This window comes from Oreochromis niloticus, linkage group LG2 (genome assembly GCF_001858045.2).
Source record: "Oreochromis niloticus isolate F11D_XX linkage group LG2, O_niloticus_UMD_NMBU, whole genome shotgun sequence".
Classification (NCBI taxonomy): Eukaryota; Metazoa; Chordata; class Actinopteri; order Cichliformes; family Cichlidae; genus Oreochromis; species Oreochromis niloticus.
The window spans coordinates 18601772-18617369 of record NC_031966.2 but is presented as its reverse complement, the minus strand read 5'-3'; the positions used below and the strand labels follow the sequence as shown (position 1 = coordinate 18617369).

General features: G+C 38.5%; 1 protein-coding gene across 1 annotated transcript; it reads left to right on the top strand.

Moving 5' to 3' along the window:
* The first annotated feature begins 4889 nt into the window (after positions 1–4889).
* clic2 (chloride intracellular channel 2) lies at positions 4890–10541 on the top strand. Its single transcript, XM_003445207.5, has 6 exons — positions 4890–5213; positions 7225–7334; positions 7901–8026; positions 8118–8218; positions 9011–9192; positions 9877–10541. The coding sequence occupies exons 1-6, from the start codon at positions 5160–5162 to the stop codon at positions 10036–10038; spliced, it is 735 nt and encodes a 244-aa protein (XP_003445255.1). The 5' UTR covers positions 4890–5159; the 3' UTR covers positions 10039–10541.
* Positions 10542–15598: the final 5057 nt, after the last annotated feature.

Genomic DNA, 15598 nt, shown 5'->3' with positions numbered 1-15598 from the left:
TACAAGACATTTGTGCAAAACATTTTGTCATCATTTACGCATGAATTCTTGAGTTAGGGCCAAGAATATGTATTTGTGTGGTCCTGCTGACGTTTGACTTTGTTTGACTTTGACTTAGTTCATCCCTGAGATCAACTGACTGTTTGTGCCAAATTTTGCTTTCCTGAGATATCAAGTTCATGCGAATGGGACTGACAGACAAGGTATAAAAGGTTAAAGTAGCCAAATGACCTGTCCATAAAGGAAGCCATCTGCAGCAACATGGCAAGCAGACACCATAGAAAGTCGCATGGACATGTGTTTGTTTGTTTTTCTAAATCCAACAGAGGGCGGCTCCTCTGGTTGATCAAAGATATCCAATTATATAGAGATCTATAACAATGTGACCCAGATTTTCACTTGCTTTATGACCTCAGTAAACAATTTCCTAATGTACTTTAATCAGTACTTTAAACTTAAATTTGAAACATGTTCTTTTTGTAAATTTTGTAAACATGTCCAAATCAAGCATAAAGTAGGATATGCCTTGTAATTGAGAAGTTGTCCTCATGTCCCCTGTTTCAGATCCACCTCTCAATCATGAAGTCTGGTTTAAAAAAACAAAGAAGACGCGGATGAGAAATTAACTCCAAGCCTCAAAAAGGGAAGTCTGCAAACCACTGGGTAACAACACACCATGTTGACTGTCTCTTTATGTATTATATAGCACTGATTGTTGAACTTCAGCGTTGTTTTGATTCAGCCTTAGCTGATCAGTTTATGAAAAAAGCAACATTTTCAACACGAAATCTTTAGATTTCAACTTCAAACTGAGTAAAACTTGTAATTTTACTATTTTTGACTATCTTTGGCAACATGTGACTGACTAAGTGAAAATAGTCCTAGGTGTCATAAGGAGCAGTTATAAAGTTTGATGGCCACAGATAGGATTAAAATGTGTTGTTTTATTTTGTGTGTTTACGTTAAATACTTCATGCTTATTTCTAAACTTGAATAAGGAGATATTTTCTTCTTCTCATGCTTTTGGTATGATGGTTTTCTATCTTTAAAAAAACAGCTTGTCTCTGAACCATAAACAAAATGTGGAAACAACTCTAAAACTGACTAACTGCCATTTGGGATTTTGAGGGGAGGGACAGTACATGTTGCAATAGTTTCCTGATATTTTTTCTGTGTGCAACATAAGTTTGCAGAAAAGATCTGTATATAAGCATGTTGGTATCCCACCCACCTTGCCAAGAAGTTGTTGTCCGGGAATTAGTTTCATCGTGTCGCCCACTTAAAATTTTATTGAGAAATTTAGGCCTGTGAATGTCTGAAGTTCACAGATCAAAACGTTCCTCTCGTGTAAAGGAGGGAGTCTGGATCCACCACAGAGCAGCAGAGTGTTATGTTTACAGGATAACAGTTTGACCTTTTGTGTGTCTGTGTATGTGTGTGTGTTTTAATGGCAAAATCCAGTTCCACTTTCTTGGATTCGGTTGTCCACACTGAGAGCTCTGTTCATAGAGATAAGGCACTTTTTTCCCCCCCATTTCCATCTGCTGTGTGTGTGTCCAGTGGAGATATGTGTATTTGTCTCCAGGAGATAGGGCTTTCCTGGGAAGTGGAAGATCATTAGTAAGCTATGCACACTCCCGGGATACTTTGGAAAACTCTCCTGTTGAATAACCCTGCTGGCAGGGCTCAGTTGGTTTCAGTTTACTATAATGGCTGTGATTTTAACCTTAATTTCCCTTTTACTCATCCCCTCTTTCTCAACACGGTGTCGTCATAGCAACCAAACACCAACACAAATAACCCATGAAATCAGCCCATGCTGACCTCAGGACGTTATCGATAACTGCAGCCGCCTGTGAGAGCGAATCAGTTGAATTTCTTAATAACACACCAGCCCTTTGTCACACAGGTTTCAATGGACACACCCTCTGTCACAGCACAGCAAATGCAATAATAAAGACTGACCACTGAAAAGCAGTTTAATCATGTGAGTAAATGAGAGAGGCACTCCCACCGTGCTGCAGTAAAATTCCACTCACCTCCCAGAGGTGGTGATTATTTTTTAGAGGATGTGTTATGAGTGAGCAGAAATGGACATCGGAGTTTCCAAACACTTAGAAAGTAACCTCCATGACTCTGAAGACATTTAAAAAGAAAAAGGAGGAGGACTTTTTCTTCATCATCTCTCTCCTTTTGAGTTATATTTCCTGTGGCGATGGGGTGTTATTTGCCAGATTTCCGGGATTTGTTGGTAGTTTCATTGTGATGGGTTTGTTTTCATCCTCGCTCTCTGTGATGCAAATTCCTCAAATCCTCTCGAGCAGATAAATGAGAATGTGGCACAAAGCCTTCTTTTTCAATTCGTTGTGGTACATTTCACAATCTCGCCAGTGTTGTTCGTTTCTTTAAGGAAGTCTACACCGCAGCATGGGGATTTTGTCATAAAACTTCCCTTCCCCTAATTACTGTAAGTGATGCCATATTACAATAAACACCGGACTGCCCCTCCAATCCCGTCTCCGCTTCTTAAGCACAAACTATCACTTTCAGTCTTTAATCAACCAAGAGACCTCCTAATTAAAATACGACAAGCATATACTGTATTCAGCTGAAAAATGTCATGATGTTTGATATTCCTTTAGCGCAAAAATTTAAAATCTTAAAGTATTTTAATATTCTTTATTTCCAAACACCATTATTCAACCAGTGTAAGTTGGCCCTTTTTTATGCCCTTATTTTATTATTGAGGGGGATTCCCACAACCACCAGCTCATTACTCATAACATCCTCAGAATACCCCCAAAGTATCACATCATTTTTTAAAGAAGAGGGCAAAGCCCATTCAGAGCTTTTCTAGAAAGCATTATACGTTTAGCTAAAACCGCACTACAGTCATTGGTTGTAGAAATTCAACTATGATGCAACCACAAATCCATAGGAGATCATTCCTATCTGTGGCCATCAAACTTTATAACTGCTCCTTATGACACCTAGGACTATTTTCACTTAGTCTGCAATATCTTGTCTGTACTGTACAAAATATTGTTTTAACTAACACTGCAATTTGAGTGCCTTAGTTTTACTTTAGTCTACTTTACTTTGCATATTTATATTTTATGCGAGCATCTTTAACAAGACTATTTCCCTCTCAGTCTGAACTTGTGAAAGTATAGAAATGACAATGTAAGGCTACATTAGTCAAACGTTTGCTAAAATATTGTTAGAAAAACAGAATGAGCAGGTGAAAGTAAAGGTAGTGACTAAACTTACTTTCTCTCTGTTCTCTTAATTTGCTTTTTTTGGGTTGAATTTTTATTCTATTATTGTATTTTGTGCCCTGTAAAGAAAACAGGCACAGTAAAAACAGTAAATCAATTGTTGTTGAGTCCAGAGTTCACAGTAATGCTAACATCTTTGTGAGGTCGGATTTTGAACTCATTTGTAACACGTTCATAGTGATACTACTAACAAGCTTTTCAGCAGCTGTTCTCTTTACAGTATTCACAATCTTACTTTAATGGCTTAGACTAGCACAGTACATTCAGCTGAGACTGATAGGCCTGACATTATAAAGATAAAAAAGCTGACCTGAAACACCTGAAAGCAGAACAAAACATCAGGAGTGTCCAGTCAGTGTTTCACAGATCATATTCATCCCCACAGGCCACTACCTAATACTGTTCAGTGACTTAATAAACCATATTAACTCTATCTTATCACTCACAGTGTGTTCATATGCTACTGCTGCATGCCATTAACATTAGTCTACTCTCTCCCATAGTTTGTATTTTGTCCCGGTTTCTCTATCCTCTCCTTTTTCCTTTTCCTTTTCTTCTCCTTTGACTCACTCTTCACCAGGTCATTGCAGCTGCCTGCTCCTCCCTGATCCTGGCACTATTTCTGTTAAAGGGGAGCTCTTCCTCCTCTGTCGCCAAATGCTTGATCAAAGGGGATCTTCTCATTGTTCGTCTTTTGCCTCTAATATTGCAGGTCTTTACCTTACAGTAGGGGTGGGCAATTAAGTTTCCAAAGGGGTCACATGGGAAATAACAGCTAAAAGTCCATTTAAGTTACAGTGTTAAGCACCTTGATGTGATAAAAAAGCTCTACCTGCTTGGTTCCTAATCAGAAGGATGCAGATATAATACAGATGATTAAACATTAATGAACTTCAGCTTGGGTTGTTTTTTTTTGTTTGCTAATGCTATTGTTTTCGAAAAAATGTGAAGAGTAAATGTTGAGCACTGAAGAAGACAAATATTGATAAAGCCTCCACATAGAGGAACAGCACATATACTGAAAGCCATTTTTGAGGGGATGTAGATCTAACAAAAAGTCAGTTGTATTCATTTATCATGTATTGTGTTTTCTAAATTTGACTTTTCCTTTATTTAAATGTGGATTGTTATTTGGTTTTGTTTGTTCTTGTTTAAAATAAAATAACATATTTGTGAAAAGTAGAATGTAAAATATTTTCATTATGGCACACAGTGGAGTAGAATACAGTAAAGTACCACAGAAATATCCACACAAAGGTAAATTGCTCTATTATTTACTACAATCTATCTGCTGCTGGTTCAGTCAGCCATCTATATGTTGTATATAAAACTGGTTTCAAGCATATTTACATGTTGTTAATGACCATCACAAACATTTCATACTTTCTGTCTCACTACTGCCCTTTAAAACACAGTGGATTTCCACTAAAAGACTCTTTTTATCTTAAATACTGTTGAAATGAAGAGCTCTTATGAATTGCACTAATTTGTGTGAGTCACCCTGTGTTATCATTTCCTGTGTATTGCAATGGCGAGAGAGCTATTTTAAGCTCTCTCCTCATAGAGCTAGGCTCTGGGTATATAAGTGTAGAACGTGTACCCCGCCCATCACTCGGATCCTCCCTCTCCCCCTAACTTGTAAAATATGTTCAGAGCGATAGCCTCCGAGGAGTCCTCAGACAAACACAGGCAGCCCTGAGGTGTGAGACTTCCCCGGGACCACAGAAAGCACGTGAAACCAGAGGAGAGTGCCTCTACGACAGCACCACTCTCAGCTTCCTCTTTTCAGCTTTGTGGATTTTTGCAATCGCTGACTTCGGGGGAAATTTTAATAGGAGCACTTGGACTTTTTAAATAAAACAAAAACTTTTGGGGGATAAAATGGCACTTCGACAGAGCTCAGATAAGGAGCCAAGCATCGAGCTGTTCATCAAGGTCAGTCATTTCATGTCAAAACAATCTTCTGAAGAAAAGGGGCACTCTGTCAAAGGCTTGCTGCTCATTTATGAGTGTTGTCAAACAACAATGGTCCATAATTATTGCCAGAGAGGCAGCAACAATCAGAGGAAAGCTCTATTTTTGATTGGTGCTGTCCCCAGATACCATACGCTGCAGATGTTGGGGTGTTTGTATCCTTGGTGTGGGCCATAGCTGGTTTCTTATCGGACACTCTCCAACTTATCAGAGCACACCCAGAAGGAGCAAGAAGCATATGGAGACTGGCCTCAAGCCTGGACAGACACACCCACCTTAGTTACGCACACATTCATCTATCTAAAAGTCACAAAAACAAAAGTTTCTCATTTTCTTTTTTCTCACTTCTTTTTTTCTTCTGAATTTTTTTCCTGATTTAGTTACTTAAGGCACAAGTGCAGAGAAACAGTGTATTTTGAAATATAAAATAAGGCAGCTGAATAGCAAAAACAAAATAAGGCAGTATAGTGTGGTAGACGTGCCATATTTCAGCCACTTAAACATTCAGCTTCTTGCCAGCTGTTGGATGAAAAGTTAAGTAACACTCTCATGTGAAGCTGGAGCCAGCAGATAATCCAATCAGTTTAGCATAAAGACTGTAATAACTGTCCAAAAAGTCGCAGAAAGAAATGGCTCTAAAGAGCACTTATGAGTTATATCTTTCTACTTAATATAATGAAGAATGTAAACAAAGTGTAAAATGGCATGTTGTCGGGGCTTGATAAGCGCTCAGAATATAAACCTGCTTAAAGCTACAAGTAATAACTTTTACAATTTTTGCACAAATTCAAACAAATGGAAACAAAAAGAGCTGACCGCTGATCTTTCTGGAAGTGAAGTTTCACCACGTGTTCCCATAGACAGGATAAAGATGGAAGCAGTGTGATGTTACACGTTGGATTGTGGAGTCCTGTTTTAAAGATACGAGATGAAATTCTTTGCAGTCGGCATCTTGGCGCTTTGAAACTGAGCGTGGCACACACTCACTGATCAGTGAGTTTAATCTTCCTTTCTGACACTTAGAATGAATTTAATATTTTATCCAATACAACCAGAAAGCCCATAAGCTCATCAGGAGTGTTTACACAGGTCCCCAGAGAAGGCTTTTGTAACCACATATATTGCTCCCTGGTGGCCTTTAAAAACAACTTTGTTCAGACCCAAAGGCTACATCCATCTTTAAGACTCCATATCACTCCTGTCAGTCCAGTTGCTGCAGTGGTTTTGGAAACCCCCAAATATTCACTCAAAACAGCCAATATGAGTAGGACGAACACAACCGACAGCTGGAATCAAGTTACAGTGTTTCAAAACTTACCAAGAAGTCATCTGGTTTCTCTCACTTTCTCTTAGCGCTCTCCTTTTTCTCTTTCTCTTTTAAAAGAGAAGTCAATTTAAACCTCTCAGGCTGACAGAATCTGTAGCAATGAGTGTGTGCTCTATTTGGGATTGTCAGTGATATCTAGAGAATCTCGATTGATGGGAGCTCCCTAAATGTTCGCATAAGTTAACGTGGATTTGCCTTAATTTGTGTCTAACAACACAAATTCATATCAGTTGCTTTGTATTTGGTTTGAAGAGGCGAATACACATCTAGCTAGCAGTCATTATAAGCTAAGCTACGTCAACTAGATGCCAGCTTTCTTCAGGTTTACCACACAGACACGAGAGTGTCATGAATTTTCTCATTTAAGCAAATCATTTCCAGAAATTTCACACTGTTATTTAGCATATGGTCAATATGTGGTGGGCCTTTAAACTTCTCTGCATTGGTGTCGGTTGTTTTTCCGCTACAACACAATGCCAGGGTTTCCCCTCCTCCACATAGGAAATCGACTATGTGTATCCCAGACACACCTTCTCAGCTCCAAAATAGCTTTATTAATCTGCAGATGAGATCATAGAGAAAAAGTTAAGTCACTTAAAGAGAACATTTTGGACTCATCGGATATTTATTTCTTGTATTTTTCAGGCTGGACATGACGGTGAAAACGTGGGGAACTGCCCTTTCTGTCAGAGGCTCTTCATGGTGCTGTGGCTCAAAGGAGTGAAGTTTACAGTGACCACTGTTGATATGAGGAAGTAAGCACTGCTCCAGTGGAAAAAAACACTTCCTGAGCATCTGGTCGTGGGGACTTTCACACAAAACTCGATTAAGCGGAAAGCGAGGGAGAAATTGAGAACGTTTTTTTTGTGTGTGTCAGTAATCCAAACCATTTCTAATCAGTCAATAGGTGTTTTACTTGCTCCATTCTGTAAAAGTTTGAGGCAGGAGAGTACAAAGACCTCTGTGTCACTTTCAAACAATCACTTTCTTTAATTGAGGCTTTATTGCGTGAATTTCTCAGGGCCACTACGTGCCAAGCAAACAAGGTCAGAAAACTTTGAAAGGATACAGATAATTAAGTGATTCAGAGCACACACAAAACAAGCCTTTAAAAAGGCAGCCCCTCCCATCACTGTGTATTTTTATAACTAAACTAATAGCCAGTTTTGAATCATTAATTTACAGTACAATATTTGATTCTGACAGTCTTGATAAACTACCATTTTGGCATGCTTAAGAGCCTTCTGAGTTTAGCGTGGAGCAGAAACAAGTCAAATTCTCTCCTGGCGTGCCGTTGTTCATCAATCTGTGTCATCTCCAGGAAGCCAGCTGAGCTCAAAGACCTAGCCCCTGGGACTAACCCTCCTTTCCTCCTCTACAACGGCACCCTCAAAACAGACTTCATCAAAATTGAAGAGTTTCTCGAACAAACGCTGGCCCCTCCCAGGTATCGTCACGCTTAATCATTACACAAACATATTATGATTTTGATGACGGTTCACTGAACCGATGCGCTCTTTTCTGCTCTCGATTTGCAGGTATCCTCATCTCAGCCCGGTAAACAAAGAGTCATTTGATGTGGGAGCTGACATCTTTGCAAAGTTCTCCGCTTTCATCAAAAACAGCCCAAATAACGCCTGTAAGTTAGATTTAATAGACATGCAGCATTGATACAATATTGCCATGTTGCAGAGTAATGAACTGCATTTATGTTTGCATATTGGTTCAAGTCAAGTCAGTATAGCTAAAATGAGCTTTTTCTCATTACACTAAACTTTTTTCCCAACATATTTTCAATTTTTCTACAACAGAAGAAACAAATAAACAACCAGACGCACACCCATAAAGCAAACAAAAGAAAAAAGCTCCTCCAAATCAAAACATGGAAACATGACAATCCACATACATCAAGATGAAGCTTTCATAAAGAGAAAAATCCTAAAACCTCTATTTGGATCAGCCCTGTGGACAATTAAAATCCTTTACAAACTTACAAACAACATGTTCACAAACCTGTTGAAGTATATTTTGTTTTACATAAATCATTATATGTGCTAAAATATTCAGCCCCCTTTTTTATTTCCTGCTGTGTAGGATTAACCATATTGACCTGACATTGTCATCATGTATAAAGGTTGTGCATCTCAGCATCAGCAAGATTCACCACAGCTGTGGTAAAATATGAGACATGCTAACCGAGTTTTTGCACGTTAGATAGAAGTTTAATGCAAAGTAGGTTGGAACTACATAAATTACAGTAGTGGTGTCAGTGTTACCAAGGACAATATTTCCCTCAAATGCATAAAACAGCATAAAATTGAAGCTCTCACATAAACTACAGGTGCCTGGTAACTGCTTTTAAATGCAGCTCTCGTGTCTGACCAGCAGTGCTTAAAACACACCATGAAACCTGTCTCTATGTTTCTGACAGTACAAGAGAAAAACCTGCTGCGGGAGTTCAAGCGTCTGGATGACTACCTGAACAGCCCCCTCCCCGAGGAGATCGACCACAATTCAGTAGAAACCACCACCGTCTCCAACAGGAAGTTCCTGGACGGCGACCGACTCACCTTAGCTGACTGCAACCTGCTGCCCAAACTGCACGTTATCAGGGTGAGACATTTGTGCGCTAATTGCTGAAAAAAACAGAGGTGGAAGGAAGGAAAAAAATCATCTGATCATCTAAAGTGGATCAGAAGAATTCCTGTGTGAGCAGATAGCTGGACACTTTATTATCCCTATTTAATCCTGATTATTATAATTTAAACTGCAAAATATAGTAAAATAAACTACCTCAGAAAGAACCTCAGTAGTTGCCCAAAAAACACATTCCTGATCTTCTCACTTTAATAAATACTAAATCTCTGTTCATGGGTTTGTTTGACTGCAAACCCCTCCCAGACCATCAGTTGTGCAACCAGACTTGGCACACTTCTGCTTCTGAACTTCTGAAGGTTTTCGACTATATCAAATATTATGCTATGATTATATTGCCTAGCAACCACCTAGCAACTGGCTAAAATGACCTGTTTTTAGCATTTATGTGCCTGTAACACTGTTTAAAAGCGTCCTCTTTAATATTTTGTGTTAGTAACCTAAAGGAATAGTACATGACCTATGTGTGAGGTTGACTTTGATGCATCACTAAACATCTAACAGTCTTGAAATTTGTCTTCTTTTATCTTGAAGAAGGCCTATGATGCGAACTACTGAACTTTGAATGCGCTAAGTCCTTGTTTTAACCGATCCCTGTGCTTCCCAAAACACTCACGTTTCCTCTCCATGTATTTCTTTTAGGTTGCTGCCAAAAAGTACTGCAACTTTGAGATTCCAGACCATTTCACAGGCGTGTGGAGATACCTTAAAAACGCTGACGAGAGAGACGAGTTCAAACAGACGTGCCCGGCCGACATTGAGATTGAGAAGGCTTACCTGAGCGTGGCCAACAAGAGGAAATAACCATCTAACTCCTTGTAGTTGTTGCCCTTTTGTTCTGTTTTTTTTTTTTTCTTTAATCAATTGTAACCACGTGTGTAGAGATGGTGATCTGTAGAAGGCACTGCAAACTTCAAAAATAAACTGTGGCAGTGAACCAGACACCCTAAAATTCTCAAGCTCATATAGCTTTAGAGCCCCAAGACATGCTAAAGTCAAATGTTTTGGCATTTACTGTTTATCCAGGTCACTCACAGACAAAAAAAAAGGCCATATGTGCAATTGATTGTTGATTTATATTTAGTAGAGTTTTGTTTATAGTGTAAATATCAATATTTTTTGCATTTTACAATCAAAACAGTCACATAGAAATATGTATGATTGTGTTAGTGTGAGCAACGGCTGCGTAAACAGTTCATTGTTATGTAAAACACTCCTGTATATCTTACTGTGTACAAATACAGTTTCGCTGAATTGTCACACATTGTCACACTAATGAAAATAAATACCACATTTCTTTGTCATAATCAGGTTTCTGTCATTCATTTGAACTTTCACGGGTAAAACCAGGACACACCAATCGGCATTTCTGATATTCAAGTTTATTTTCAGCCACAAAAAAAACATTTTACAGCTTCAAAAATATATCTTCTGTTGATCCGGTGCAGGCGACGAATATACCACGTGGTGGGAAACAAAACTGGTGATGAGGAGGGAGAGCGCTTCAAACCAGGCCGTGCTGAAACCACATCGTACTTACTGTCTCTGAGCTCTAGTTGGTCACACAGTATTTCCAGAAACATGCTGTCGGGGAAAAAAGATGTTACTCGCATCTTTTATTTGTCAGTTTTTTCCCTTCAAGGTATTTTTCTTGTTTTTCTAAACTAACTGAAAATGTCTGAGATTGCATTAATATCTGTTATATACTCTACTTAGTCCTCTGTGGTGTAGTGCACATGTTTACAGTATAAAATATTATCTTAAATATTCACAGGGAGGTTACAAATACCATACAAATACTGTACACTGTTTTGTTTAATGCACCGGACCTTTTTTTGTTTGTTGTGTTACTCAGTTACTATTTCAGTAATGAGTTAAGATGATACTTCACATCGGGGACATTTCCAGTGATACAGCAGCAAAGAGATAGCATGCAAACAAAAAATCTGATAATATCAAAGTTTGAAAGAAGATGTATGATAATGCCTTACATTATTTGCATGTTATCTACTGGTGCACTGTGGTTCACCGTATGGTGTGAAGTTTCTATGGAAATGAATGCCTACGTAGCATCATAGATATTGCATATTTAAATATAACATCTCAGAAAGCTGTATGTTGGTATTCAGCTTTGGAAGGTGGTTTTTAGTGAAAATGTATGGATGTTTACGATAAAGCCAATTCAAGTCAATGTCAAGATGATATTTTTTTGTCATTGTTTCAGGTAGAAGTCTTTCACTTCAGCAGCACTCATCGCGATCAAAATCTCCAGTTTTATTTCTGCACATATATCCTGAATGCTTACACACAGGGGATGTTCGGATATCATTCTGGGTCTTACTTATAGATCATTTTAGGATTTCCAGAATTTATCGTTTTATCCAATATTCAGATTTTGATTCTGAAGAAATTATGCAAGCGAGTCCAAATGTAGATAGATACAGTATAATTTGCATATGCTAGAAAGATCATTTGTTTAACTGGCAGCAGAATTTTCAGTGGGAGAAACATTGCATCGCAAATTCAGCACACACAACTCACATCTTCAGTCTCAGCTGACTGCTGGTGTCGCTCACTTTATAAACAGTAAAGTTGGAAAATAAGCAAAATCAGCAGCTTTATGTTAATTTTTTCATTGATGATTTGCTAACTGTCGTGGCTTAAATTGATTAATGGTCATGAGCACTTTTCACAGAGAGCTGGGGAATGGCTGCAAACACTGACTGACGCACTGAGAAAGTAAGAATCGTCACTATAGAGGCAGGAGACGCTATGGTCTTTTATGGCCATAGTGTACTGTCTATAAGGCTGGTGAAACCTGCAGTCAGCTGAGACTGAACAAGTCATTTGGATTAGTGGAAGGTCTAGATCAGGAGTCAAATATAAGGCCCTAGGACCAGAATCGGCCTGGTAACAATCGACCCACTGAACGGCTTTAGCAAATATGAAGGAGGACATAAAGTTTTGGAGTTTTATAGCTTTTCCCTCTTAAAAAAGTCCTCCCCCATAGCCTTTTATTATACACCGTATTAGTAGTAGTAGAAATAAAAGTAATATTCCTAATGCATGTAATCCGTTGGAGGAGTTTCATGGCAATATCTATTAGTTAAATGTTTTAACCTTTTTATCTGTACTGTTTCACCTTAATAAAAAATGTCTTCATGTCATGCAAAAGCTATGCTACATGTGTTATAAAGCAGTTGTTAAATGCTTAAAGCTTATACATCTGTCATTGTTTACAGTGTAAATAATTTATCTTAGCTTGTGTTAAAAACTCCAGAAATTAAACATCTTTTTCCACTCGATGATTGCGTTTTGGTGGCCGAGCAGGTGTTGCATGTGAGTCACGCACCTCTTTTGTTCGTTTTCGGGAGGCTCTGCTCTGATCTGAGGAAACCCTGTGACCGAAGCTTCTCAGCGGCCGCCAATTTCAGTACAACTTCTTTCAGCTCCTCGACCTAAAAATAAGCAAAATGATGAATTAGATGCAGACCCTGCATTGACAGGGACACTGTTTTCCCTGGCACAAACTCGCCTTTACCCACACATTCAGAGTACTCTTTTTATTTTATGATACTTTGAGCTTCTAATTGTTTCAACATTTCTGCATCTTTCATTTGTTTTTGTGAAAGACTTCTCCGTCTATGCCCTATTAGTGTACAAATATGCAGATGATCAAACTTACCATGTTTGCAAACTTATCCTGTTGTGCTGAATCTTTCACCCCTGAAACGAGTTATAAAATTTGGAGTTATACAATCTTTCACTTCAAAATCTGATGATTTTTTTGCATTGTAATGCTCCTGTTCACTTGCAAATTTATGGGTTTTTTTAACCTTTATTCCATGAGTCCCTCCCTCCATTGTGATGCACCAGTAGGGGATAAATATTATTCACATCTCTCTGTTCGCCTTCTGCAGCGTTGGTGCCGTCCTCCACTTCTGAAACTAGTTTCTGAATTAAATCTGTTCAGATGAAACGAATTTCTCATTCATTTCTCAGTTTTTTTAATCACACATCTCATTGATAAGTTACAATATAACTGTCCAAATGTTGGGTGACGAAAGGTCAAGAGATTTAAAAATGGCAAGAAGAAATCAGTAGGAGAAATATAACCTGAAAAGAAGAAAACAGTTTTAAAAGCGTCTTACCTGTCTGTGGCTCCAGGTTGGACTCAGGGTAAAGGGGGAGCGCTTGTGTCCATGTTGCTGAACAAATCACAGCTACAAGGTAAAACAGAGCTGCAGAAAGCATGGTGTCTCTGTGTTGATGACCAGATCTGAACTAATCTCCCTTTACTCGACCGAGAACTTCACTTATATATTCTCAGGCCCCATCCATCAAGACCTGATCGATACACTATCATCTCACCCAGCCTCCTTCTTAATGGTCTTGACGCGATGGATCTGGCGTCATATACACAATTTAGGGGACCCTGTCAATTCATCTGAAGCCTATCAGCGCTTGTACAGAGCAGCCAAACAAATGTTTACTCTCCGACAATAATCAGAGGCTGTCCGGAGACGCCGTGATGGTTTGTGTGTGACACCATTTCTATGTGATGGGCTGCCTGAACGTGTCATTGCTCATGTCTGAGATCACAGGGCTGGTGGAAGTGTGTCACTGAAGGTTTCTGAGTCATTTTGTGAGGCCATCAGTTATGACTGAGGTCAATACTTATAAAAAATACTTATACAATACAATATACAAAATACTCGACTTACCAAAAACCATAATACAAGTTATACTTGTGTCTTTGTTTTTGTCATCCCTGTACAGACAACAGCAGCTGTTTCAGTGTTAATTTCTAAATGAGTATTTCCAATCTCTGTACACTGCTGCCCTTTCAAAATAAAAGTCACATATAGAGTCATATATAGAGAAAACTAAGTCCAGCTTATTGTGAAGTATAAACTTTAAACAGTATGCATTATTATTATTATTATTATTATTATTATTATTATTATTATTATTGTTATTATTAGATGTTTCAAAACTGTGGGTTCTTCAAATTCCTTTTGAATTGAGTTCTAGTGAAACAAGAGAGTGTGACTTCATATTTTCTGTGTTTCCAAAGTATTTGAACTCAATTTTCTACCATTTCTGTATGAATATGAGGTGGAACTCAAATGTTAGGATGTGACATCGTAAGTGCTGGATATGAATTATAATACAATGCTGCTCCCTTCTGTATGGATGTGTTATCAAGTGCAACATGCCAAAATGTTGGAAATTATCATTAGAAAAAGTTAAATATGCGTTGTTGGCAATCAATAGAAGTTTTTTTGGGGAGAAAAAAGGAAAGTAATCATTCTAATGGACACACATTAAAAAAAAATTACATTTTTTTTCCCAATTTTTTTTTAAGCAGTCCTCCTTCTGCTTGAAGGAGAACGATTTGATTCACCTGCCTGCCGACTCTCCACCACTCAATTTTTTTTATGTCTTTCTCTCCCTCTGAAAACCTGGACCCATTTCTGCAGGGCAGCACTTACCTGAGTCAATAATACTTTGTAGTTTCAGGTTTGTGTAATAAGGGGAAATGAAATTGATCACAGGCAACAAATCTTTCACAGTGAACCCTGACTAAAGGCAACTCAGATCAGCAAAATTATTTGGGGGAATTTAATTGAAGTTATAGTTTTGCATCTACCATATGTAAACTAATACTTGTACATATTGGATGTCACAACCTATGGTAGGATGGTGATGCAGGGGTTAGCACTGTCACCTCACAGCAAGAAGTTCTTTCAGATCCACTGCTTGGCTGTGGAGCATGCATGCATTCTCTCTGGGTTCTCCTGATTCCTTGCAGTCCAAGGAAATAGAGTTAGATTAATATGTGACTCTCTGTTGGTGGGAATGATTGTCTCTTTGTGCTAGGTTGGCAATGCATTGGCCACCTGTTCAGGCTGTGCATCACCTGTGACAGCTGGGATAGGCTTCAGCCTCCCCTGCACCTCTGAATAAAATGAATGGATGTCCTCATTAGAACCAAGTTAATCTGCATCGTCCCTATTAAATCAAAATTTAAATTATAAATAAATTAGAGATAAATTATTTAGTACTTATGAGTTGAAGTTTGCAATACAATGTATTTGAGTTTATAATTCAAAGGCAAACTCAACAAGAGTGGCACATTCAGAGTTTTCTGTTGTTCGAAGAGCCTGCAGGGCTTTTTGTCAAACTGAAAGATTCCTCATGCTGAGATGAGTGTGCGTGGCTTCAGGTGATTTATTGTCTCCATGTCTCTGAAATTACAGCTGAAAACAACATTTGATGCATCTGACAGCTGAGCAATGAATGGAAAGAAGCAAAGACACAGCAAAGGTTCAGGTTTAAGGCCAAAAGCTTAGTTTCAAAT

What these genes read in the sequence shown, in the direction of transcription:
- clic2 (XM_003445207.5), top strand. Translation starts at nt 5,160, where the DNA reads ATGGCACTTCGACAGAGCTCAGATAAGGAGCCAAGCATCGAGCTGTTC. An exon ending in CAAACGCTGGCCCCTCCCAG is followed by an intron (nt 8,027 to 8,117) that starts GTATCGTCACGC and finishes CTCGATTTGCAG; the next exon opens with GTATCCTCATCTCAGCCCGG. An exon ending in CCAAACTGCACGTTATCAGG is followed by an intron (nt 9,193 to 9,876) that starts GTGAGACATTTG and finishes TATTTCTTTTAG; the next exon opens with GTTGCTGCCAAAAAGTACTG.